The sequence below is a fragment of the Lepidothrix coronata genome, unplaced genomic scaffold (assembly GCF_001604755.1).
Source record: "Lepidothrix coronata isolate B3197 unplaced genomic scaffold, Lepidothrix_coronata-1.0 Scaffold16, whole genome shotgun sequence".
Lineage (NCBI taxonomy): Eukaryota > Metazoa > Chordata > Aves > Passeriformes > Pipridae > Lepidothrix > Lepidothrix coronata.
Genome location: NW_016690196.1, coordinates 7,061,693 through 7,087,584, shown reverse-complemented (window position 1 = coordinate 7,087,584; position 25,892 = coordinate 7,061,693). Strand labels below are relative to the sequence as shown.

The window sequence follows — 25,892 nt, the reverse complement described above, 5'->3', positions numbered from 1 at the left end:
CACAAGTGCCCCACTCCATCAGCTGTGGAGAGGACATCTCAGAGTGCGAAGCCCACAGTGTCTTGGCAAATGTTCCCTTAGCTTGGTTACAGGAAAAAAAAATACGAAGGGAAAAAAAAACCCCAAACGACCACAAAACTAAACAAGGCAATTTTATACTGGCGGTATCCTGACAAGTGATAGAATAGAGCCCAGTGGGAAATCGCCTGCCATGCCTCCTCCATGCAGGGATGCTGGGCACTGGAGTGAAGCTGCCCTGTTCGTATCGCTGCTCCCCTTCTGGTGCACGCTATTGCTTTTCTCTCTCGCTGAGCACCATTTACAATAGGAATAACTGCTTACTAATTAGGGGCTATATCTATTAATTGCTTGTTTGTTAGAGCACGACTGAGCAGGTGGCCGCTCTCTCTAGGCCATATCTCTTGATATTTTTTTCCTTCCCTTTTTTTTTTTTTTTTTTTATAAATTACGTTTTTATCAGGGAGTGACTTGTTCACACGGCGACTCAGTGCCTGCCGGCCAACCGCTTTCCCTCCGGGTCCCGCACCCCTCGCCAGCTGCCGCGGGGAGCGGGCATGGGTGCAGAGCCGCGGGACAGGGCCGGGAGCGCCCGGGGGCAGCGTGCCGAGCCCACGCGTTGCCGAGGCGGGAGGGCGCGCAGTGACTAGCCCCAGAGAAGAGCCGGAGAGGACCCTGTCCTCTAAGGGACACCCACATCAGCCCGTCCCTGAGAGCCTCGGCAGGACCAGCGCCGGGGAAGAGGCGAGCCGGAGCCGGGCTCCCGGGAGCAGTACGCGCCCTAAGACGGGTGTCCACGGCGCTGGCTCCGCTTGACGGGCTGAGCTTACTGCTACGGCCCCGGGCCAGGCACGGGCAGGCTCACCGGCGAGCAGGTCTAGGCTCTCCAGAAGCAGCGTTTTGTCCCTCTCGCAAAGCAGAGGGAGATGGGGATGGCAAAGCAGAGCCCCGCGCAGCCCCCCAGTGCCGGTGACGATGCTCGCGGCTCGCGCAGCTTCCTCATCCTCTTCCTCCTCCCAGCCTCTCACTCCAAGCCCTGCGAGGTGCGGGGAAGAGCGGAGGCGGCATGCACAGCTCCCCGGCTCCGAGTCTCATGTACGAGCCTCACCACGGCCCGGGGCCGGCAGTCCGGCGGGTACCGCGGCCACCGCAGCCTCGCACCAGGCTGGGGGCCCGTACGGCACCCCCGCCTTGCCGCTCCCTGGCAGCATGCACAAGGCAGCCCCGCCGGCCTGCAACCTACCTGGGGGGCCCCAAAAAACTTTGCTGGCACCAGCCAACGCCGGCATAGGAGACACTGGGCAACCTGAGCTGCCCCCCCCACCCCTTCGCATCTCAGGTCCCAGCCGGGAGAAGCCGACCTTGCCACGAGTGTCCTGAGGATGGGGGCACCCCGGGCTGACGACCGATCTCTCGCCCGAAGCAAATCCCTTTTTCTTCCCAGCCCTGCGGTGTTGTCTATAATTGGGCTGGGGCGAGGCGTGGGGAGGCCCGCAGAATTGGGCAGGAGGCTGGGCTCTCCCCAGCACGGCCGCTTTAATTGGCTCCTTTTTTTTTTTTTTTTTTTTTCCTTTTTTTTTTTTTTTTTTTTTTTAAACCGAAGGGGAACGAAACGGTAAGGAGGGGAGGGGGAAAAACCTGGAAAGCCAACAGAGAAGAAAATAAGGCACAGCTGTCAGACCCGGCAGGCGTGAGGCAACCTCGGGGCAGCCCGGCCGGCGGGCGCGGGAATCCCCGGACGCCCCGTCGGGGACCGGTGGAGCGGAGCGTCCCGGGGCCGGCTGGGGAGTGGTGACGCTCCTAGCAACTTCTGCAGGAAATTTTGGCGCTTCAGGAAAAAAGTGGTGGGGCAGGGACCTGCCAAGCGGTTTCCAGCTGGCATCTGGCAGGAATAGCCCAATTTTCTCCAGCTTCTTATCTCTCCTCGTCGGCTCCCTTCCCGCTGCAGCCCGTTAGTTCCCACTAGGACCTCCGGCAGCCGTCGAGGGAGAGAGACACGGGCCTCTCTACAGCCGCAAATCCCCTGCGAGGCGGGCGGAGCAGGCACACACGGAGGCAAAGCATCCACCTGAGGCCGGCACACAACATCAGGGAAAGTTTTGTAGGGAGAAGGACCTGGCAGGCTGGGGAGGAGGCGAGGAGAGCCGGGCTGAGCTGCAGGCGAAACGAGGGTGCGTGGTCTGTCTGCTCCTCGTTTGCTTCTCCCTTCAGGCTGGCTGGGGCGATGCAGTGCAGCTGGGGGAGCTCTTGGGAGCCGCTTTAAAAAAAAAAAAAAAAACAAAAAAAACCCCCACAACAAAATCCTTCCTGGATTTGATTAATTACAACAATCCCCTCCCCAGAAGATCTGGAAAAGAGGAATCACCTATCCCTCCCTCCGCCTTTCAGCAGCTGGCTCCTACCCCCCACCCTCGCTTCCCCCCTTTTTCTCCACCTCCTTCTCCTTCTCCCCGTCCGCTTCTGGGGCTGCGGCCAGAGCCTCACTAGGAGGAGAGAGGGCGAGGACTCACTGAAGTTGGCCCCAGTTGGCAGCACTTTGGGTAGCGCGGGACTTCGGGCAGAGCTCGGCAGCTCCCGCTGAACAAAGGAGCCCCCTTTCCCGCAGGAGCTGGGGGATAGCGCTGGGCTGGCCCGAGCCCTACTCCTGCCCTATCCCGGCGCCGGCCCAGTGCCCCCGGGCTGGCCTTTCCCTGTACCCCGAGTACGGGCGCGGCTGCCTGTTCGCCTGGAGATCCTCGAGCAACCTGGCGAGGGGAAGCGGGAAGCGGCGCTCCGCGTTCCTGCCCTCCCTGCCTCCTTCCCTCACTCTCTCCCTCCTTTTTTAATTCCTTTCTTTCTTTCATTTTTTTTTTTTTAATTTTAAATTTTACCCCTAGGCGGCCCCGGTTGGGGGTGGGGGGTGAGTCCCTTCCTCCGCCCGAGGGACGCCGGTGCCCGGCGCGGAGCGGGGCGCATGGGGCGGTGTTTCGGGAGGCTTTCGGCTGCTCCTTGCTCCCTCGCCGGATGCTGCCTGAGCTGTTTTGGCTGTTTTTCTTCGCCGGCGATGAAGCCTCTGCCTTGAAGATGGACATGATCTGTTTTTTATTCCTGTCTCTGGTGCCAGTGTACAGCAGGGGACAAGGGGTGTACGGTAAGGAACCTGTCACGGTCGCTGTTTGCGGAGGGGATGGGGGGCGAGGGCACAGACAGCAGCGGTGGGATCAAAGTTAAAAAGCACCTGCAGGAGAAAGTAAATGATGCCGGCGAAGCTCGTCGCAGCCTGAGCGGAGATTGATGCAGCAATAGGGCTTCCAGCGCCTGTAGCTACTTCATAATTCCTCGCCGTAACCTCTGGCCGCCTCCCATGTACGAGTCCGCCGACATGGCACGCAGGGACCGCCAGCGGGGCTGCTGCCGGGGGAACGACACGGGCCCCGGCCCTGCCTCCCCACTCGCGTGGGGACGCCACGCTGATGTCGGTGGGGGCGGCTCCGGGAGCACCTCCGAGTTGCATTTTCTTTGGGGCAAGGGGAGGATGGAGGATCCCCTCCCCGCGCTGCGCTTGCGGGTTTGCTTCCTCTCAGGACTACCGGCACGGCAAGCAGAGAGAAGGGCGGCCGGCGCTGCCCCGCGGGGCTCCGCGTCGGAGCTTCGGGGGTCTCCTTCCCCTGCTGCCGCGGACAGCCCGCTCCCCGCTGCCGGCGCGGGGGGCGGCTCTTCCTGGCTCGGCGGGGCCGGCTCCCCGCCCTGCCCCGGCTCCCCCTCACTCCCCACGGCGAGCCCTGCCGGGCGCCCCGGGAGGGGCGAGGCTGATTTTGCACCCTATGGAACTTTGCTGCTGATTTTCTTCTTAAGGTGATGGAGGTGGGTGGGTGGTGATCTGTGGTAGAGCTGATGTCGGGCTGGTTGATTTTTTTTCCCCCCTCTTTTACTATTATTATTATTGCGTTTACGGAGCTTACTTCCTCTCCTTGTTTGCAGGCAGGGTGGCAAATGGTAAGCTCGGATGGGCTTCTCATGAGAGGTCTGCCTCCCGCAGCCCCTCAGTGCGAGGGCAGAGGTGGGGGGATGGCATCCCGTGCCACCGCCGAGCACAAGCTCGGGCTGAGAAAACACCCGGAATTTACGTTAGCCAGCCGTGCAGCCCCCCTTTCCCTCTCCCAGCCCTCTCTTAATTTTTGCTTTACAAGATCTGCATTTCCAATACACTGGGAAAAAATAAATAAAAGCAACCCACAAGTCTTGTCTCTCATAACAAGCCGGCTTTATCTTGGCTTACAACTCAGTTGTGCGTTGCTGTAAAGTCCTCCTGGAAGGCATGCCTCTGCCTCTAACAAGCCAGGCTCTCTGAGCTCTGAAGAGAGACCCCAGTGAGAGAATCCAGCCCCCCCGCTCCCTCTTTTTTTAACAGCACGCAGCCAGTCTCTTGTGTGAGCTCTGGCAAAGATCAGTTCAGTCTCACTGACTGTGGGTAAGTCTTTGTAGGTCACTTTTTAATGATGTATTTCTTTAATGGAAACAATTCCTCCTTTCTCCTTGAGGGCTGGGGTGTTAATTTGAGTTTGGGTCTGTTTTGTAAAATAACCATTTTAAATAGAGGGTGTTTAGCTTCCTTTATTTTTTTCTTTCTTCCTCTCAGTATATGTATTTTCTCCCAGTCTGCCTGTCCAGATGAAAATTGTATGACCCTCAGAAGGCTGGAAAGATGAGGAGTAGAATGAGTTTGTGGTACAGAAACCTGGTCAGGGCATGTTATTTATTCCTTTAAAACAGGTAATCTGCTTTTAGCCAAACTTATATTATTTCACTTTAGTGTTCTTGCTGCTGAATAGCTGTCAGTTGCTGTAGAATGGCCTCTCAGCTCAGGATTGTAGTAAGAGGGACAGAGCTTAAAACCAGGTTTGCTTAAATGTGCTTTAAAAGGTTGCCTGATGTATTTTTTCATCCACTTCAGTGAACTTGCATTTGACACAGTTGCTGCTAAATTAGTTCTTCAGAATAACTTACTCATGTTTTTGTCTTTTTCTCTCACAGACAGATTGGAGAAACTGTGTACAAAAGAAAGCACATATAGAGACATACACTAAGATGAAGCCATTCTTTTGAGCCAAAATGGCACGCTACTTCTATCTGTTCTCTTACTTAACTACACAAAGGGGAAACCCAGTCTCGTCCTTCCTCTCCCCACCCCTACCTCTTCAAACTATGCAACATCATGAGCCTTAATACACAGCTGTCGCTGAGCGCAGCCCAAAGCAGTGTCTTGTGGAATCAGCACACTGGATGGTGGCTGATAGTTTTCATATTGTCTTTCCCAATCCTGTCTTCAGTTCACTAACCTGTGCTGTTTGCATGCCTTGTGCAGCCAGCACTGTTTCTTTGGATGCAAGATTGCTGTTACTGATGGGTCGAGCAGAGCTGGATTGATATGGTTATATTTGCGAGGATAAATAAAGCAGGATTAGAAATTACTCCTACTACCCCCCCACTTGGATTTTTCCTAAATCTCTCACCATAGCTTTAAGCAGTACTTGACCATTCTGTGTTGTGAATGTTGATCTCACGTGGCACCAAATGTAGAAATGATGAGAACTCAAGTGTCATGGTTCAGATCTGTTTTTCTGCTTTTGAATATTTATGTATGGCAATGGAGATTGGGGGAGGCATCTATATGGGTCTATAAATATATTTTGCTTTAGCAAATCTCCTGAGATTAAATCAGATTAAACAAGATAAACTATCCATGTGATGTACCCTTTAAATAATACACCCACATGGATGTGCACAAAAGACCTCTGTCTAGGAGAGCAGAGTTGTTGGAGAGGTTTATTGAGATGAATGGTATAAATAAAATGTGTATAAGGGCGTTTCTGGGAAAGGAGCATTTACAATCGAGGTGAAATTTAATTAGGAGTCAAGGTGCTTTATGCCTGCTACCTGAAGAGGCTTGTTATATAAATTGGCATTTGTTGTAATGACTGAAGTGTGTCTGAAACCCTCTTCTCATTAGCTGATCCCATTCTTTTAGCCTTGTTTGTTGCAGTGAGACAAGGCTGGCCTGATTGGGAAGGCAATTCAGCAGACTGCCAAGAAACAACTCTTATTAGCCTTTTGTGGTAGCCCATTTCCCGGGCTGCACGTGCCTTTCAATCCTGGTGTGTTAATGCTGCTGGTCAAGATAAGGAGCAAGTTGTAATAGATCTGTAGAAAATGTCAGAATTGGGGAGGAGGAAGGAAGAGGTAAGGAGACAGGGGACTTGCCTTTCCAGGCTTGGAGTTATCAAGACTTTAAGACTATAAATTAGACTGAAAGGGGAGGATTGGTGCTGTGGGGGGATGGTATTCAAGGGGAAGAGTGTGCCTCTTGCTTCCCGCTCAACTTTGTAGATTTCAGGACTTGTGTAGATCTGGTTCAGAGTGTGCACAGTGCTGCTGCTGTGCTTGCTCCATGTGCAGGATATAATTAACACTTCTGGGTTGTCTTGCAACTAGCACAGTCCAGCTGATCAGCAGCAGCCTTTCAGGTGGAATAAAAGAGTGGGATGTTTTGTCCCCTGCCTCTCAAAATTCACCTGCAGAAAAGGCATTTCAGGAATGGGCATCACAATGTGTGATGAGGGGCTATATACAACAGGATGATGGAAAGGAAATAGAAGGAAGGCTTAGGCTGGGCAGCAGGGAAAGCTGGCTGGCACCATGATCAGAGAGCCTGGATGGGCTGCACTTGAAACTGGAGGGGGTGAAGCATTTGCAGAGCAGAGTAGGCCTACCCTGGCCTCAGAAGTGGGGAATAAATGACCTGTTAAGGCTCTCTCTTTAAAAAGACACCATCACCCCTGAGATGCCACTACAGACAGCCCTCCAAAAAAATTTACTGGAAGATTGTTTCCTTGTGTCTGTGATGGAGGAGTGTCATGGTAAAACATATCCTGGGTTTAAGCCATAAACATCTGCACTTTTTCATTTCATGTACACATGACATGATTTGTTTCCTGCTCCTTTTATCTGTAAGGTAAAAATGCTTTTACTAGAGTTTACAATGCAGTATGCCTCACACAGTCTTGCAACCTGTGTGCGTGCATGTCTTTTGCTGCCAGTTTCTGGGGCACAGACACTCTAATGTCACCTGGAGCCCGGTGACCTGGATCCATCCCTCTCACCTGCCTCTGCCTAGAGCTGATTTGCCAGCAGGAACAGGGGTCCAAGACATGGAGCTCTCCAAGATACCTTGCTGTCATCTCAGCATACCCTGTGCCCTCAGAAATGGCTGAGGAGATCACTGGCTAAAGGAGGGGCGGAGCTGGCTCTGTGAGTCACTTTTTGGCTGATTCTGTATGGAAAATGTGAAGTATGAACGCAGTGGTCCTCCAAACTATGTATGTGTGTATGTACATATATAAAAACATACACACTTGTTCACACATCTTTTATGCTCAACCATTTATCTTTGTTGTCCAGCCCTTAAATCTGTGGTGGCTTAGGCCCTATACAGCCTTTTGAGGAATGAGTTTTCTAACTGGAGTGCCACAGAAGTAGACTCACCAAAGGACTGGGTTGATCCAAGATTTGCATAAGTCTTTAACAGCTCTTTAAGGTCAAGGCATTAAATCTATCCAGCCCAGTGCTTCAGAATGCCTTGCTGTTCTCCAGCTGTAATGTGTCACATTGACTCTCCTGTGACACTGGAGCCTCTAGTTTTAGGTCAGGTCAGTAGCTTCAAACACCAGATAAGCCCTCAATTGACTTTAATATGCAGTACTAGAAAACTGACATTATCCTCTTGACAGGTTGTTTGCAACTTGCTGAATGAAGTCAAAATATTTCACTATAGGTGTCATCAGAAACCACCATCCTATGCTAATTTTTGTGGGAACATGAAGACAGATGTTGAATAATTTGACATGAGCAGCATAGCTTTTAAAATTATCACTGTGTCTGGTTGGCACTGGAGTTTTTGAAATATATATATGTATTTCAGATGAGTTTGAGAGAGGGGGAGGTAGGTATAATAAGTGACTCCAAATAAATGGAAGATGCAGCAAAAGATGGACCTGGAGGTTCAGTAGTCAGACAGCAATTCAGCCATGGCAGTAAGGGGTGCTGTGCTGCTGAGGCTGCTGTTCTTATTTTTAAGGAATAAGACAAAGTGACTTCCACGCTGGTACCTTAGGGATCTTGTGACACTTCCCATCAACCAGAAGCCCTACTGTTTTGCCTGTGTTTTGATGAGTTACTGCTATTCTGCTTGCTTGAATAGTGCATTTTCAGGCTTCCAGTCCCTCCCTCCACACATACTGTGCTCTCTTGGTTCATTAAGCATAGTCTATGGCTAAGAAACATGCCTGTGTGGCTACGACTTGTTGTGAGGAGGGCAAAGTTGGGGGGTAGGAAATTGCCTTTTGGCCAATGCCAGTGTGCTGGCACAAGTAATAGAGAGAGATGCATTTCAACTAGTGAAAGACTACTTGGGATGGAAGGTGTTTCTTACTCTGTGGAAATGTCCTTAACCCTACCTGCAAAAGGCTTCTTTAGTCAGCATAAGGTAAGTCTACAGTCAACTGGTTTACCTGTGTAGCTCTGGAGAGACAGTTCACCCGTTAAGTTCTCATCAGGGTAGGTGAGATGTTAGTACCTTTTCTGCAGAAGGGTTGCTGTGTTCTGTCATCATAATGGGCTATGTTTTGCTGTAGGGAAGATGAGCTTTCTAGAAAACAGGCTGTGGATAATGTTGGTTTGTCCTCAGAGATGCTGTAGGTAATACAGTGTGTGATTCTTTAGGCTGTACCTGGTAGCCCAGATTTTAGGTACACTGAAACTATTAGGAAAACTGAGACCATTTTAGATTTCAAGCGGTCAAGGTGTCCCAGACACCTTTTGCTGATCATCATCTGCCGGTGTGGCACAGGTTTAAATTCAGAAGGGGAAAATGTGCCAGTGTTTCCTGGGCTTGTGGAGGAAGGGAGGGATATGGCACTGACACCACACAGCAGAATGCTGATCTGGCAAGGCCTTCAGGATTCACCAGAGAGAGTGATGTGTTGTGAAGAAATGAGAGAGGAGAGTTTGTGTGTTTCATGTCTCTGTGCCCATGTTTAACTGGTGAGATTTCTACTCTGCTAGGATCCAAAGTACTTGGCTTTGAAAAGAAAAAAGCTTTCATCTGCTACTTATCTGGGGGAAGCGGTTGAAGAAACAACAAAAGTTTGTTTTTATAGCCAAACGCTTGCTGTTTAGATGAAGAAATTAATGGAGCTGACAATCAAAAGCGCTGCATTAAGGGAAAGAGGTCGAGAAGTGGAGCCAGGAAAAGGAGATCCTGGGCATCAGCTGATCTTGGCTCAACAAAATTCACGTGGGAGAAGGGCGCTTACCGACAGGTTAGCTAGGACAGGACTTGCCGGGAGGCAGAGAGACTTTTGTCAGGTGTTTCACGGAACGAAGGCTTAGACTCCTGTTTCTTTTCCTGACTTCTTCCCAGGCACAGCACGGTGCTGCAGGCGGCTCCTGCTTCCCCTCCTGCCCAAGGGAAAGGCGCAGGAAGCTGCCCGTGCTTCCCCGTGCTGCCGGCTGGCTCCTCTCCAGCTGTGCCTGCGGAGCACATCTGGGCGGCGGGGCCGCGCCGCTCCGCCGCTGCCCGGCAGAGGGAGGCGTTGCACCGCCCCGGCGGCGGGGGGTGCCGGCGTGCGCCCCTTCTCCCGCGGAGAGACAGAGAGATGGGGCCGGGACTTTCTCGGGACGCACTCCGGCTGTGGGAGCGCCCGTGTCCCGGCCGGACACGCGTAGGGAGGGCTGGCCGGGCTCGGCTCGGCCGGGGAACGCGGATGGCGGCTCATTCTCTCCGTGGCCACCTTGGCGGACTTCGGGCAAACCCCGCTGTCCGTCTTCCGGGACGGAGCGTGGCAGCGAGCGCCCGGGACGGAGCTGCGGCGTCCGGGTTTTGGCGCTGACTGCCTGCGTGCCACTTTGCATCTCTCCCGGGTTTGTCTTTGGGTCTGAAGCTATGTCGCACTGTACACAAGCACTTCATGACCCGCCCTCCCCAGCCCACCGCCCCGCTTTTTCTTTTTTTCCCCTTTTACCCTTTTCTATTTGTTTTCCTCTCTCTTCTTTGTAATACTCTTCTGGTGAAAGTGCTGTTCTGTTCCTTCTTGTCCATTTCCAAAGATCATACAATAAAGTGAGTGCAGGTTTCTTAAATCCTTCATTAACCTTTTTTTTTTTTCTTTCATGTGTCTATGTAGATATGGTATTGTGATTTGTTGTTGTTGTTGCTGTTCATTTAGGGGTTTGTTTGGTTTTGGTTCTCAAAAGGAGAAGGTATTTAAGGATTAAAGGAATCTGAACAGATTTGAGGGAAGATGAATCCTCATTGCCTTGCTCTGGAAGAGGGAGAAAAGACAGCAAGGTGAGGTCTGGCTATCAGGGCTCTAAAATTATCAGGTGAGGGCATTAGTGCTGCAATATATCTATCGCCTTGATTCCGTAAGGCAGCAGATCTGAGGGGGCCACAGCAGAAGTATTTGATTGATGCCGGTGCTTTGGCTCTTGGAAAACATGGGCTTAGGGGCCCTAGCTTAAAGCAAAATTGTCTTTTGAGCATTGTGGCTGCCTGCAGGGAGTTCTTTGCACCAGTGTATTTGCTGTGCTGTATCCAAAGTCAGCTTCTGACTATTAAGCTCTAGGTTTAATGCCCAAATACTCTGGTCCCTGGCTGGGGAAGGGAGATGCCTAAAGTTAACCAGGGAAGTAGAGAGACAACTGAATATAAATGATTAGTTCTTTAAATTTTCTACTTGTTCTTCTAGACTAGACAGTCTGGGTACTCCATTGTGTGCTTGTGACTGTATTCCCAAAATGTATAGAGCGCTTTATGGTTCTAGTAATGTTTGAACTCCTCTGAGAAAAATGCTCCCTCTGTATGCCTCTGTAAAGCACTCTGTGTTCTCAGTATTGTGCTAGTAACGAACAGCAGTGTAGACACAATTATATATTTCAGTGGTTGCAAATAAGGCAGGACAGCCCACTGGTGATTTGAAGTCACCTGGTGATTTGAAGGCACCAGCACTGCTCTCAGAGCAGGTCACAGTGATGTGCTTGGCTGCAGACCCCCGGGGAGAGGGTGTATCAAGGTGGCGAGCAAGGATCTCTAGCAGCTTTTATTGATTTTGCCGGCCTCTTGCTTTGTGGCTCTTTTCACTCGTGCTGCAAATTGCTCGTGGCTGTGGTGTTGGCTGTTATCCCTTTGCTTTAGCTTGCATAGGAAAGATCTCATTGATGTAACTAAAAATCCCTCTGACGGTGATGTGGTGGCTTGTGGTTTCTCTCCACTGTGAGCTGTAGTGTAGGACAAATGGCATGCAGATACTTTACTGAGTTTATGTAAATGGAAATGATGGCAGGGTGAGGACAGCAATCGACAAAGGTGCAGTAAGAACAGCAGTTTCTGAAGACAAATTAGCAAACGCTGTCTAAAGGAGAACTGACATAACATTGAAAGCTAAAGTCAAGCTGTGAGAAAGGCTTTAGGATGTCTGCAGGTGGACATTTAATACAAGAGTAACTGCTTGCTGTTGCTGCTCCTGTTCAGAAGGAAATGATCCTTCACTAATTAGTGTAAATTGTTTTAAAATAAATGTGGATGGGAATCTTGTGCATCTCTTGTGTGCCTTTGTGATGAAATAAAAAGGAAAAACAAAGATATGATTCAGACAGGTGTTTGAGAAATGTGTCAAAATGGCTTTTGCTTACAAATAAATACCTTTTCACCTTCTGGTGCTTCTTGCATGCCTTGCACAGTGGAAAAAAGGCATTTGTAGATTTAGAGTGAAGAATTACCGTCTTTTGCTAAGTTTAATAAATGGATTAGTCTGACTTGGAGCATTCCTCAGAGTAGCAGAAATGTGAGAAACTGAGGCTCACAAAAGTAACCTGAGCAGCAAGAGCCAGCTGGGGATGGGAGACTAAACTTCCTTGCCAGTCAAGTGAATCCAGCTGGGGTGTTAAGAAAATTTAACTGGTGGGGACATTTCCACTGCAGTTGTCAGACCCTGAAAATCCCTCTCAGAGTGCACATGTAGGATTTCTTGTGTTTCCCATCACTGTAATATCCATGAACTTCCATCTTTACAATGCCCCTATGCCTACAGTTATTCCATTCTGCATGTGGGGAAATGAGATGGAGATTAAGTGATTTGCCTGTAGCAGAATGGAGAATCGAACATCAGCGAAGTTTTAACCATCCTTTTCTCTCTGGTAAAGTGCAGCTGGTATTAAGTGCAATCCCTGTGGCTGATAGATCCAAGGTAAATACATCCTCAATAAGAAGGCATAAGCTACTGAAAACAGGCTTTGATCCAGTTATCGCAGAATCAAGCTTTTTTAATAAGAAAACACAATCATGTTTTGTCTTTCACTACTAATTTAGCTCATCTTTGTACACAGGTTAGGATTTATTTTAGGACATCTCTTGGAGGTCTTCTAGAAGTTGAGCCTTACTGTACAGCACTGGGAGAGAAATAAATCTTTCAATTGTGGGTACATACGTGGCTTTGCTGTGTGGATCTGCAGAAGGACCAGTTTCAGAATCTGTTGACTCATTCTGCAACAATTTAAATTATTTTGCACTTGATCAAAGAAGCAGTATTTCTTGCTACGAAAAGCCTCTGTCATGAATGGAGGAGATTAAATGACTCTTGCTTGTACCTGGAGGAAAGGACAAAAAGTCTGTGTTTGCTATGAAGGAGCAAAGATTTGGGATGGGAAGAAAAGCAGGGGACCATATAATTGGTACATGATGAGGGACAGTGTCTGGGACAAAGGAGAGAAGTTGTGATAACAAGGGTGGAACTATGACTCCAAAATAAGGCTGGATGCTGGAGCAGAACACAGCTTTTAAAGAAGCAAAAGAGAAATCTGAATATTCCAACACGTTTTGTCATTTAAAGTATGTGCTAATCCATATTCTTATTTTTCTTACAAGTATGAAGACAGTGAGAAATTTCTAGTGTTTGTTTCTCAAATGCTAATGAAGCCCAAAAGGATTTAATGTCAGTGATTTTTGTTTGACAATTCAACTTACAGTGCACATGCACTATGCCTACACAGAAGTAGGAATTGTGACTTGTGGGTGCACTCTTAAGCTCTCTTTAAACTGTAAGTTTTAGTTACTAATTGCAGTACAGCTGTAGCAGCTCAGCCTGGCCTGTGCTCCAGCCACTCATGCGACATTCTGAGTGGGCTTTGAGGTGTGTGCTGAGCCTCCTGTTCCTGGGGTCTCCTGGCAGCAACATACTGCACTCGACTGCTTGATAGATAAGTTTTGGGGCACCTACATGAGGTTCATGCTTGCTTTTGGATTGCAGCACAAACAAACAGACTCAACTCCAGGCTGTACCACTGGGTGTAAATACAGCTAACTGGCTTATTGGGTGCAGTTCAAAGTCTGAGGGCTGCAGCAGCTTAGCTACTGCAGTCCTGTAGCTGTGAACTCTAGCAAGACAAATGCCAGGGTTGCTCTTGCTCAGCAGTGTTTTTCAAGCAAGCATAGATGTAGGAGTGCAAACTGGCTTAATGCAGTTTGATGTGGTGAAAAAAACCCTCTGAACAACAGGTCTAAGAATTAATCTTTAATTTTGAAAAGCTAGTCCTGAATAACTCCTTGCATAGACAAACACTGCATTTAGCTGTGATTAAGTTTCTAAATTGTTTTTCAAAATGGAATACTCAAGCTCCTGAACCATGTAGCTGCATCTGAAGATGTTACCCATAGAAACTAAGCTCCAGCTTTGGTTAAAATAACACAATAATAGTTTGTTTTCTGGCTGGTCAAATGATAAGCAGCTTAGAACTTTCATCCTTATTTCAGCAGAAAAATGCAATTGACAGTAGAGAATGACTGTTTACTATGATGTGCATGATTAATACCATAAATCTTTCATGTTGGGATGTTGGGTGAGAGGCATGAATATCACTGCTACAAATTGAAAGGAGCAGTTTCTTACGTATTTGTGGTTGGTAATCAGGCTTGAAACTCCATGTAGAAGGAGAAATTAGCCAAAGTAAACGGTAGTTATTGAAACTAGAAACCACACTGGCATTTGCTAAGCCTTGGCAAAGATGCCATGCTGATTTTTGCAGATCACAATGAGCATATGTACCTACTTGTGGCTGATGGTTATTCCAAGTGGCCAGCAGTAGTGTGTGTGCTATTTGACAAACAGTTCTGCTTCCTGGATTATTATGGAGACATTTCAAAGTATGTTTGCAGCATATGGCTTGCTGAAGGAGATGGTTTTAGATAAGAGACGTTGGGTAAAACACAGTAGATCAGCTGCTTATCACTCAGCTTCAGATGGGTCAGCAGGGCATTTTATACAGACATTTAAAAGAGCAGTAAAGAAAAATGAAGCCCAGCATCACAAACTTTATTTCCTTGCGTAGAGCAGTGTGCGGAAAACTCCAGAAGAACTAATACTTAATAGACAGACTTTAATTTTAAAAATTGCATTTGATTGTCTCAAAGCAAGTCTAGAGGAAGTAGTAAGTGAGGATATTGGGGGAAGGAAACCACATTCATGAGCTTTTTGCTTGTTAGCCCTAAATAAAAGCTTTGCAGAAGGAGGAAGCAGGGGAAGGTGCTAAAAGTGCTGGGATCTGTGATATGCTTGGTGAGGTAGACAGGGAAATGAGAAGGAAATGTGTCTAGCTATTGCTAGATGTAAAAAAAAAAAAAAAGAGAGAGGAAAGAAATGGGTGCTTTTGATGGTGTGTGTAAATTTGAAGAGTGAGAATATTTCTGTCTTTCATTGGCCTCATGATAATACCCGTGACATTGTTGCTGTTGAAAATGAAAGATGGGAAGAGCAAGTGAGAACCACCATCCCCATCAGGCGGAAGCCTTCCCTGAACAGGATTGTACATCTGCCAGAAAGCAATTAAAAGTCATATAAAAAGGGGCTAGTCTTAGCACCTCCAGGAAGATTTAATGTAGAATTTTCATACATAGTCCTATATGCTTTTTTTACAGTCTCAGATACTCTGTGAGCATTGCTGCTGTCTGTGGGTGAACAACTGTAGGTGACACCAAGGCTGTAGTACAAATCCCACAGTGGTGTAAAATGGGTGATAGTTTGTAATTAAGGGGTTCATTTGCTGAACTAACTCTTCTGATTTTTCCTGTATTGTATTTCTCCCTTTTTTTCTGATCCAATGAGTCATTGTAATCAGTTTTTGAGGCATGTGTGGCTAGTTGGATTTTTGTTGATATAAGATCTGATTTCCTATATGTTCTTTGTCACACCTGCTTACCTTGCTGACATGTATGACTTTTTATTCATTAGCCCAGAAGAAGTGCTTGCTGCTATGGGGGTGCGAGCAGGCAGCCCTTGTACCCGTGATCCACCAGCAAGAGCTGCTGGCCAAACTCTGACTCAAGCCTTTGCTACTGCCTGACTGGGAGAAATGCTTGTGTTTCTTCAGATCCTCTGGGAAAAAAAGAAGTTAGAAGGAGGGTGAGGGAAGTCTTAGAGAATTCACTTTCCTGGATATGATTTTTGGCTTTACTATGCTATGCTACTCCTGTAGATAGCATTTTAATTCTAAAGCAAGGGAGTTAAATGCAGCTGAGCTGTTGCTCTTGTAAAAATGCTGGCCTGAAATGCTGCACATAATGGCTTGGATCCTGTTGCTGTCAGTCTTTCTTTATGACATTTTTATTTTAAAGACTTCAGTGTAAACCAAGTATGTAGAAAAAGCCCAAACAAAAACAGCAACAACAAATAAACTTGCCTTAAGTTGCACAAAAAGATGAGACCTGTTTGTTTCTTCTGCCCTTCTGTTTGTGTGAATGGAAGGTGATGCCATTTGTCTGCCTCGGACAGAGGTTTTGAAGATGAACCTGCTGATTTCAGTGAGGTGTTTTCATCTAGATATGAAAGGAGAGGGCATAGACAGGCAACCTCAGTTTTTGTGTGGAATCCTGTCTTAGTAGTTTACAGGTTTTCAAGGGCATTTGATTTTTGGTTTTTTCCACCCCATCACCATTAAATTTTCATTCAAGACATTTTTCGTTTTGTGGCAGTTTCTGCTTTGCTGCACTGATGAGCATCTTTTGGCTGGTTGTTGTGGTCACTGCGCTACTGCCAGTCTCTCAGATGGTCCCTGAGCTGCCTTTGGTGAGCTGCTGCTGGAGAATCCGACAGCAGATCTGTCATCAGAGCATAGAAAATCCTTGAGTGTGAACCCTCTTCATAAAGTATGCTGGCTTTGTCTGGCCAGAGTGCAGTGCCTGGAGACTTAGCCAGCCAGGTAACATGCCACCAGAGAGGCCGAACTCCCTAGTCACTATTTTTTGGACCTACTTTCCAAGATGGTTGTTTCTGTAGGGCATTTCTTGTTTCTCTGGGCCTGAAAAGTGTCTGGGCACTTTGATTTCAACCCCCACTACTCTGGAGGACTTGGATTATGTTTGTGATTATTCCAGAATGGGGTAATTCTTATTATACTTGAACTACAACTTAACTCTCAGCAAGTATGTGTTCACTTCTGTTGGTGAATCTGGAATAGTGGGAAAACCAGTCTTTCCTATCCCAAAAGTTTTTGGCTGTTTTATCTGATATGTGATACCACTTGAGTATCTTTTCCTGGTGATTGCAGGCCTGTCTCTCTTGCAGCTTGCTGTCTTGAAGTGAGTTGTAGGTAGCTGGCAAGAGTTATTTGGATTTCCTCTTTATTTTCCCCATTCTTTGCTTTCCTGCAGGATTGTTTTGCTGGAATAAGAGGATTTTTTTCTTTCTGTTGCTTAATTGTATTACAATGGTTGAAGTTTCTTTTCCTTGCCTTTGTCACATATGTTTGTTACCTAACTTTTCTGGTGTCCTTAAAAAGTGCAGATAGAAGGAAAGGACATAAATAGAGCTACTGTTCAGGATCTCACTTGGCTTTGGAGATAAGGGCCTGCTGGGGGGGAGTCTTTGTCCCATTGTCACCACCATCTTCCCATCTGCCTTCTCTCTTTCCTCAGCTCCTGTTGTTTCACCTTCGGAATTATTCCCGAATTCACTGTGCTTAAAATAATAGTTGTTTGAACAATAAAAGCTGTATTAAAGAGATGCATTATCCCTTATTTTAAATACACATATTGGCTCTGCGAGAGAGGGCTTTGCAAAGAAAGTCTGACTGTATGCTTTTGCACATAAAATGAGTATGTCAACAAAATTCTGTAACTGAAGAAAGCCCCTTTCCCCTGCTTCCCCACATGCAAATGTCCAAATACAATGGAAATTCCTATTGCTGAAACAGCAGCAAAGAAAAGCCAAGAGGCATTGAAATGCTGCCGGTGATACCTTTATACTGAGTTACGACAGTGAAGGCAAACAGCAGCTGGAAGCTTGGTTTGATCTTTCTGTATGAATAAGATTAAGTAGCAGGCACGGTGCTGGTGAGGGGTATTTTCCTGACCCTCTTCCACAAAGCTTTTGAACACTTGCGGAGAAGCACAGAGTATCTTCAGCACCTACTGAAGGAATGGTGACCGAAGAGCTTAGCATAGCCGAGTGCTCTGCCTGTTGGAGAAACAGCCGAGAAAGACCTTGCCCTGATGTGTTTAGATTGCCCTGCTGACCAGAGCAGAGGGATTTTTCCACTGTGTCTGTGTCTCTCCTTTTCTTCCTGTTAATATTTTTGTAATCATTTGTACACATTTGACATTAAATGTATCCTCTCATTCAAGGGGCGAGAACCTTGCCTGGTGTTCATCAGGGAGCTGGGAATTTGGGTTCAAGGGCCAGCTCACGGGTCTCTTGGGAACTGTGTGTGAGATCAGATGTGAACTGAGTCGGGTCTAAAGTCTTCTCGGGCTGCTTCTGTAGCCACACCAGTAATCTCTGTCGTATTTACTCTGCTGGTGTGAACTGTCATCACTGCTCCCATTTCTGAGCAAGAGTGATAGAGAAAACTTACAGTCAACTGTACTGTTTCTTATTTTTTCCTGTCAGATGTCTTTTCAGACTACCAGTGCTCCCTCATCCTGCCTTCCTTGAGACATCTTTCCAGCCTCACCCTTTTCTTTGTCCAGATGTGTAGATTTACACACACGAATTCATTTCATGGTATTCCCAACACAGACATTATCGCTGTCTTTGCCCTTATTTAATTTTTTAGTTTTATTTATAGCCTCTTTCTTGGGCAGATACATTTCCAGATCACTTGTCCATCATCTCATCACTCTCCAAGAAGACATGTGGGCTTTAGGTCTGTGAGTGCTTCTGGGAGTTTGTGTGTCTTCTGAAGCACTGCCCTTCCTGGTGGGGGGTCAGCTGGGGCCAAGACTCAACTTCCACATGTTCCAGGACAGAATAACCTCCAGACACTAAATTTCCCAGGGTGGAGAAAGAAGCTGTCTCCTCATGATACTTTTGTGCTTGTAGTGTTCATTGCTGCTGGATCAGTGTATTGTTGTTTCTTGGGTAACCAATGAGTAATACATCTAAATCTGCAGTTCTTCTGCAGCATCTGGGTTGGTTGGGTCGAATACAGAAAAATGCAGTCCTTTTTGCTGAAGAAAAGATTTGCATGAAACTCTCATCTACCTAAAGTGTAGAGTGATCTTTCATTTTTCCTTACTATTTCTCAGGAGTGTGACCTCACCTTCCCCTTTCACAGATGATTATTCATCCTCTCCAGTATTTAGTGACTCTCCCCCAGGAGCATGCATGCCCATAGATGGCAGCAGCCAGGTGCCATAGTTGAGCAGTGTGGTTGTAGGCACTAACTACAGCAAAGGCAGCATTCATCCATGTGGGGAAAACTGCTTTTTTGATAATCCACTAGATTTCCCTAGAATGCCTGCCTGGGGAAAGCTGTGACATTTTGCATTGTTTTGGGAGCTCTGAGGCCACCTTCCCAGAAGCTCTTTCTCGGTTTTATAGTCCTCAAGGAGGGAATCGGTACAGTAACTTCGTAAAGGTGAAAATCAACACTGTATATGAGGGGAGAGGGAAAAATGTGTTAGTTTTTAAAGGGAAAAAAGAAACCCTAAAGTTCCATTTCCTTGGGACTGAGCTTACATCTAATTTGTGGCATCTTTCCAATCCTCTTACCTTTTTCTGGGAAATAGCAGGGTCCAGAGATTAAAATCTGTACCAAAGTAATTGTAATTGGGGACTCAGTCAAAAATTCCTACTGCCTGGACCACAGCCTGGTTTAGAGATCCTAAGCCATAAAATCTTTGTTCATCTCTGATGGCATCTGCAATAATGGAACAAATCTTAAGAAAAAAACAAACCAAACCAAGTAAGTCTGATGTCCATGAGAGTTCTTTGTGGTTTTGTATTTTACCTTGTTTCCACATCTCCAAGTTGAAATCTGATTTGTGTATGTAGTTACTTCATGGAATCATTGAAAAGGTTCGAGGGGAACTTTGGAAGTCACCTGGTCCAGCCCTCTGCTCAAAGCTGAGCTACTTTAACATTAGAGCCAACTTTGGAGTTGCACCAGGATGTTAAGCACCTCATCCAGTTGAATCTTGAGCTTCTCTGAATATAGAGGATCCATACGCTCTCTGGGACCCTCTACTGGTGTTTGACCAGCTTCATGGTGAAATAGTTTCTGTCTTTAGAAATGGGAATTTCCTGTAGTCTGTCTGGTGATTTTTGCCCTTCTTTTCACCAATCACCTCTGAGGAGAATTCGACTCTGTGTTCTTCTTCCTTCCTTTTTCATTTTCTAAGGCTTAGAAAAAAACCCAACCAAGCAAAGAAACCCACTCAGATTTTCTCAGCTTTTTTTCATATGCCATATGCTCCACCTTCCTGACCATTTTAGTGGTCCCTCACTGGACTTGATCCAGTATCACATACTGTAAATGCTGCTTTCTGGAAAATGTCTTTTCTAGTTTCTTCCAATGAGATGGTCCCTGATACATGGTGTTTGTGAGAAAGATTGCTTTATGGCCTATCCTCTTTAAAGTTCTTCGTTGAACATGCTGTAATTAGCACACTCCTGGTGTGGTCTGACACAGACAAACAGGGAAACTGAAGATGTGCTGGTAGACATTTGTACATTTTCCATTATGTGCAGCATAATCTCTGGTGACATTTATACTTAGTGGTCCTCTGTGAGTGTAACATTGTCCTAGTTAGGACAGCTGAGTTCATCATGGTATGGGTGTAACCCAAAACTGTGTATTCTATAGCCTTCCATGCCATTTCCCAGAAACTGTTGTCAATAGACTATTAGCACCTCTGCCCATAAGAGCCTGACTCCTCAGGCTATAAACTAGGTGTTAAGAGGCCTGTGAGATAGGAGGATGCTCTTACCTTTTATGGAACTCCCTGAGGGAAAGAACTGACCATTCCTGCCTGAACTGGAGAATATATAAACCTGGAGTTTTCAGAACTTCTCAACCACTCGTGGGATCCAGAAGGAAGACTGCAGCTCGTCGCTCTCAACCTCAGCTGGACTGCAATCACCGCTTCTGACCAGACTGCAGCAGCTCTCCCACCAGCAGGTTTTTCCCCTCTCCCTTTACTTTGGACTTAAGCGGGGCCCAGGGCACACCACTTTGTTCATGCCCCCAAGGTACTGGGTTATACATTTGGGTTTTGTGGGTTAAGACCAATTGTTTGTTTGTATGATTGTACTTACTGTATTATTTTAATAAATTGTTATTCTGATTTTATAATCTCTCCTTTGAGTTGGGTTCATTACCCCTGCTGGTTAACTCTTAAACCAGCACAAACATAAAGATTAAACAAATGTGGGATTAGAGGCGATGGAAAAGGGTATTACACCCATTGGCCATGTATCACAGAGAGTAAAATAGCTGTGTGTCTGTCTGTATGTACTCACATGTGTATGTGTATGCATATGTAATGTATATATTTATTAGACACACAAGTGATTTTGCCCTTGGGATACCCAGTCAGTTTCCTTGAATAGAAAGCAGGGAATGCCCAGCAGACACCCTGTGCTGTGCACCAAGTCAAGAGAAGAGAGTCCTATCCCTGGTGCATAGCAGTAAGTGACTGGGTTGGGAGAAAGATGTGCGGTTTCTGAGGAAAGCTTTATAAAGAGGATGATGTGAGGTTCAGCTCAAACTGTTTAGTCCGAAGCCACTTGTGGTGTGCTAATGTAACAGAGGGACCTTGTCTCACGTTAAGTGCTCCAGGGTTTCTTTACACTTTGAGTTCTCCATAGGTGCCCAGTTGGTGGCTTTGCTTCACAGCGTGACACGCCAGAGCAGGAAGCTTAAGACCGAATCATACTTTCTCTCTTCATTTGACACAATTGTAGGTGGCATGGGGAGTGGGATGCTGGGGTAGGAAGTAGAAGGAATTATTTTACTCCCACTGCATTTTATCTGGGCAACGTGCCCTAGCTGAACAGTTGGTTTGGCAGCTTTTTTTCTTTAATGTGCTTAGTATCTGTGTTCTATTTCTCCGTCTCTCCCCTTTTTGTAGGGCCGTTTCCAGATTAAAATGAAATAGACTCTAAACTAGCAAAAAAGGATTAGGAAGTTGGGAAGGTTCATGTGTTCAGATGTCAGAAACACAGCACTGAATCTCTGTGAAAGGAATCACTTTGCTTTCTCCCTTGCTGGTGAAGTCCTTCAGAGAACGGGATGACTTCTAGATGACTTGTCTAGCCCTCTCTGCATCTGAAATCTAGTCCAGGTGTAGTTACACATCTTCATTGCTACCAACATCAAAGGAAAGGACTGAGCTGTTTGTTATTATTACTACTACTATTACTATTATTATTTTAAATTCCCAACGTTGAAACCTTGCTACTGACCTCTTGAGTTTTCTGAGAGTGTGCAGCCCAGTCTCAGTCCTACTTTGCAGATTTATTTATTTTTTTATTGTATGCATATGGCCTTTCTGAGGAGGGTGTATGAAAGTCTTGCTGTTGCTCCTGAACTATCTTCTCTGAGGGAGTGGTAGCATTGCAGTTTCACCAGGAAATATTAATGTGTGTAAACATTTTTCAAAAGGCATTACATCTTCCTGCATGTACTTTATTATGTTCCCACAAATCTGACCAGATTTGATAGATAGGTAACCAGGGAGCGAGGACAGGGGAAACGTGCTAGAGAGGGAAGGAGGGAAAAGGGAGCGAAATAAACACAAACCTGCTGTAATTCAAAACAAGGCAAAATCAGATTGTGTGCTTTGGCTAATTTTCTTATTCAGGTATTGATCCAGTGGCTGCTCCAGAGTCTATTAGCAGTCAGCCAGTGAAAATATTTCCCATCGGGGGCTCTGACCTGAGACGGGGGTGAATCTATAGCAATTTGTTCAAACAGAGGAAAGCTTTTTCCTCTGATTTGTATTCCAATTTGCACAGTCTACAGAGGGGGGCCCCATTGTGGGGGTTTGTGGGGTGGTGCTTCTCAAGTGGGAATCAAGCTTGAGACAGGTAACTGGCTAAAAAAAAATGCCTGATTAAACTCTGAGCTGGGCACCCTCCCTCTCTGAGTGGTCTGGGCACTGCAACAGTCTCACCTGCCAAGGGGAGTGGGGCAGCTTGCTGCATGCCCTCGGCAGGAAGGACACACAGACCTGACAGGCCAAAGCTGCCCCAGTGAGGAGAAAGTTGTCCTTGGTGCAGCCTTTTAAAGAGAGGAGGGGGAGAGAGGACAAAAGTGGTTTCTGCCTCATGCCTATCCATGTGCTGCCAGCACTGGCTGAGGAACAGGTTTCCTGTGAGGGTGGCTCTCTCTATGGGTGGTTTTCAGCCTGGTCACTTTGGGCTCATACCTGGTTTGACCCCAGTTTGCTCCTGCTGGAGAGGGCCAGTGTGGATCTTGCTTCTCATGTTAAGAGCCTGCTACAGGAGTTGCAGGATTCTGATGCTTTCTTAGAGTCTGACAGAAGATCCCTGATAGCAGCAACTGAGTCCCAGCTTCCACCCAAAGCTGTGCTGAAGGTCCCATAGGGACATGGAGCTCCTTTTCTCACTCTTCCCTGTTGGCTGCCGGTTACATGATTGCTCCAGCAGTAATCTAGACAAGGAAACATAGTCTCAGCATCCCTTAAATCCAGATCCTGCAGCTATCCAGAGCTGCCATAAATCTCAGTGGTGAAAAACCTGACAAGGTTAGCAAGGCTTAGGGCTTCCAGTGCCTGTTGGGTTGTCATCTGGTCTGATGCCTGGTCTGATTGCCAGTCCCCATGCTGGTCTCAAAACCTCCAGGTCTGGGGTATAGCCTGTCTGTCATGGCAATGAGACAGTTGTAAAGTCATGGTTGGAGAGGTGGGGAGATATTTTGGAAAGCCCTTGTTCATGCATATAAGCATCCACTCTGCCTCTGAGAAGGCCAGAAATATCAGGGTTGTGTCTTGAAATACATCATCTGGAAATACGTAAGAAGCGGAGAAGACCTCTAAACTTAGGGTGTATACTGGGCTTCCACATTAATGAGTGACATGACAATGCCTTTTTTCCATTAATTGCCCAAATATGGGAGCCTAAGGTTGGAAAATCTGTTTAGTAAAGGCAGGAAGAAAGGGAAGTCTTCCTTTGTATAAAATACAAGGATAAGAGTAGGAGGGAGTAATAGGATGGGGGAGATGCTGCTTTTAGCTTTTAAAATTGGCTGGAATTCTCCTCAGCCTTGTTTATACTTGCTTTAATTTAGTGATGGTCACAGAAACACTTAGAGGGAGGAGGTAGGGAGGCAGAAATGAATAATCACTTTAAATCTTAAATCTGTGCAATTTTTAAACCACAAGTTTATTTTTGACTTGGCCATAACTTTAAGGGAGCCAGCCTGAGTACCAGGGAGAGCAGTAACTCCAGCTTTGAGAAAGAGTGGAAAAGTTTATGAGATTTTAAAGCAGTCAGGCAGAGGTCCCTGCAGTTGATGACATGAGGGTAATGTGCATGGGGACAACGACAACAGCATTTTGTAAAATTTAGGAGAGTATTTAACACTATTGGGGCTGTGGAGTGAGCTGATGCTGCTTTTATAGTCAGCAGAAGGCTTGTTACGGTGCTGGAGAAGAGGGTTGGTGGAGGGCAGGCTCCTCTGCCCAGCTGGCAAGGGTGCTGGCTGCTGCAGGAGGGCTGCTGGCCACATTTCCAATGGAAGGAGAGACCCAATCCTCCAGCTTGCAGCATGGCTTTCTGGACAACAGGTAGAGCAAGTGCTGTGCCAGGCTTTCTGAGCAATGCAGGCTAAAGGGAGACAATTAAAATCCAAGGTACCACTTGTTTGATATGCACCAGTGATTGGCTCCCATTAGGTGGAGGATTTTAAGCCTTTCATGCCAGATAATTGGTCCAGTCCCTACCCTAAGCGTGACCAGTGCCCAGGGCTTTAGCAGAAAGAGCAATGACTCACAAAACAGAGCTGTCAAACTGCAAGTCCTTGGCATTGCTTTGGATGTGTTGCCCTTTCATTCCACTGTCTCTCTCCTCATGGGCTGTGGCACAGGTTGTAGGAGGGAACTAACTGAACTGTCTCCGTTATCCCTAACGTTTTGCTTGTCCTCTGCAGTGTTGGTTCCTGTAGCAAAGTAAGCAAGCTGTGCTTTGCTAGTGTCCTGAGGAGATGGAGCTCAGTTGGTATCGGGAAGTGTGCTTGCTCCCATGGGGGATGTGGTGCACTGCACCAAGTAGCAACCTGACAGGAGGAGACTGCTGGTATAGGACCAGGCAGGAAGGTGGTTGGGGGCTGCCTTGCATTGGTTGTAGGGAGAAAATGCTGGGAGTGACCCCTTCTGAGAGAAGGGCAGACAGGGAGGGATAGTGTTCATGAGTTACTCTGAGGACATAGGCAAACTCTTTCCTCCAATTAAAGTTTTGTAGCATATATTGTGGAATATGGCTTGGAAATAACTACTGGGAAAGTAAAACAAGATGTATATAGAAACCTAGTGTGTCCCTGGGATGCACAGCAGAGTCTGTGACAGGTCCCCAGAATAACAGCTTCTTGGTGTCCCTGCTGTTGTGCAAGACTGATTCATCATGTTTCTCTTAGAAAGCATATCAGGCTCTATCTGGTTCAGGACTACAGAAAACAGCACCTGCTTGCCTTCACCATCCCTGTAGATGAGCATTTATGTGTCCTCTTTAATGTCTTGTATGGTGTATTTCTTTTTTATGAGATAACACCACTGGCAGGGTTTCTTCCCCAGGAACGCTAGTGGAAGTCTTCCTTGCAGGTTCTGCTCACATCTGCCTATTTATGTGCTTGTCTGCCCATACTGCTGAGGGCTCGGTGTGACTCAGGGGAGAGCACTGCTTGGCTCAGTCTCTTCTAGTTCTGAATCTCATGTTGCACAACATGTGTGCACGTGTGGGGTCCAGGGACTGCATCTCCTCCTCACCTGGGTCTGATGGCACTACATCAGAGGGATCAGCCCCCTCTAATGGCCCTTGCTGCTGACATTCTGCTGTGGTTTAACCCCAACCAGCAACTAAGCACCATGCGGCTGCTTGCTTGCTCCCCCCATTATAGGGAGGTGGAGAGAATTGGAAGAATAAAAATGAGAAAACTTGTAGATTGAGTTAAAGACAGTTTCATAGGTAAAGAAAAAGCTGCACACACAAGCAAAGCAAAACAAGGAATTCGTTCACTTCTTCCCATGGGCAGGCAGGTGTTGAGCCAGCCCCAGGATTACAGTGACTTGGGAAGACAAGACACAGTAACTCCAAATGTTTCCCCTTCCTCCTTCTTCCCCCAGGTTTATATGCTGAGCATGATGCTGCAGGGTATGGAATGTCATTTTGGTCTGTTGATGTCAGCTGCCCCAGCTGTGTCCCCTTCCAACTTCTTGTGCACTCCCAGCCCCCATGCTGGTGGGATGGGATGAGGAGCAGAAAAGACTCACTGCTCAGCAATGATGAAAACAACCCTGTGTTACTGACACTGTTTCCAGCCCAAATCCAACA

At 46.9% G+C, this 25,892-nt stretch overlaps 1 protein-coding gene across 1 annotated transcript in view; it reads left to right on the top strand.

Moving 5' to 3' along the window:
* Window positions 1–3,017: 3,017 nt before the first annotated feature.
* Window positions 3,018–25,892, top strand: part of MDGA1 (MAM domain containing glycosylphosphatidylinositol anchor 1) — a 143,611-nt gene continuing 120,736 nt past the window's right edge. The window contains exon 1 of the mRNA XM_017806850.1: window positions 3,018–3,148. Coding sequence (XP_017662339.1) covers window positions 3,022–3,148 — 127 coding nt within the window. The 5' untranslated portion in view covers window positions 3,018–3,021. The remainder of the gene's footprint in view (window positions 3,149–25,892) is intronic.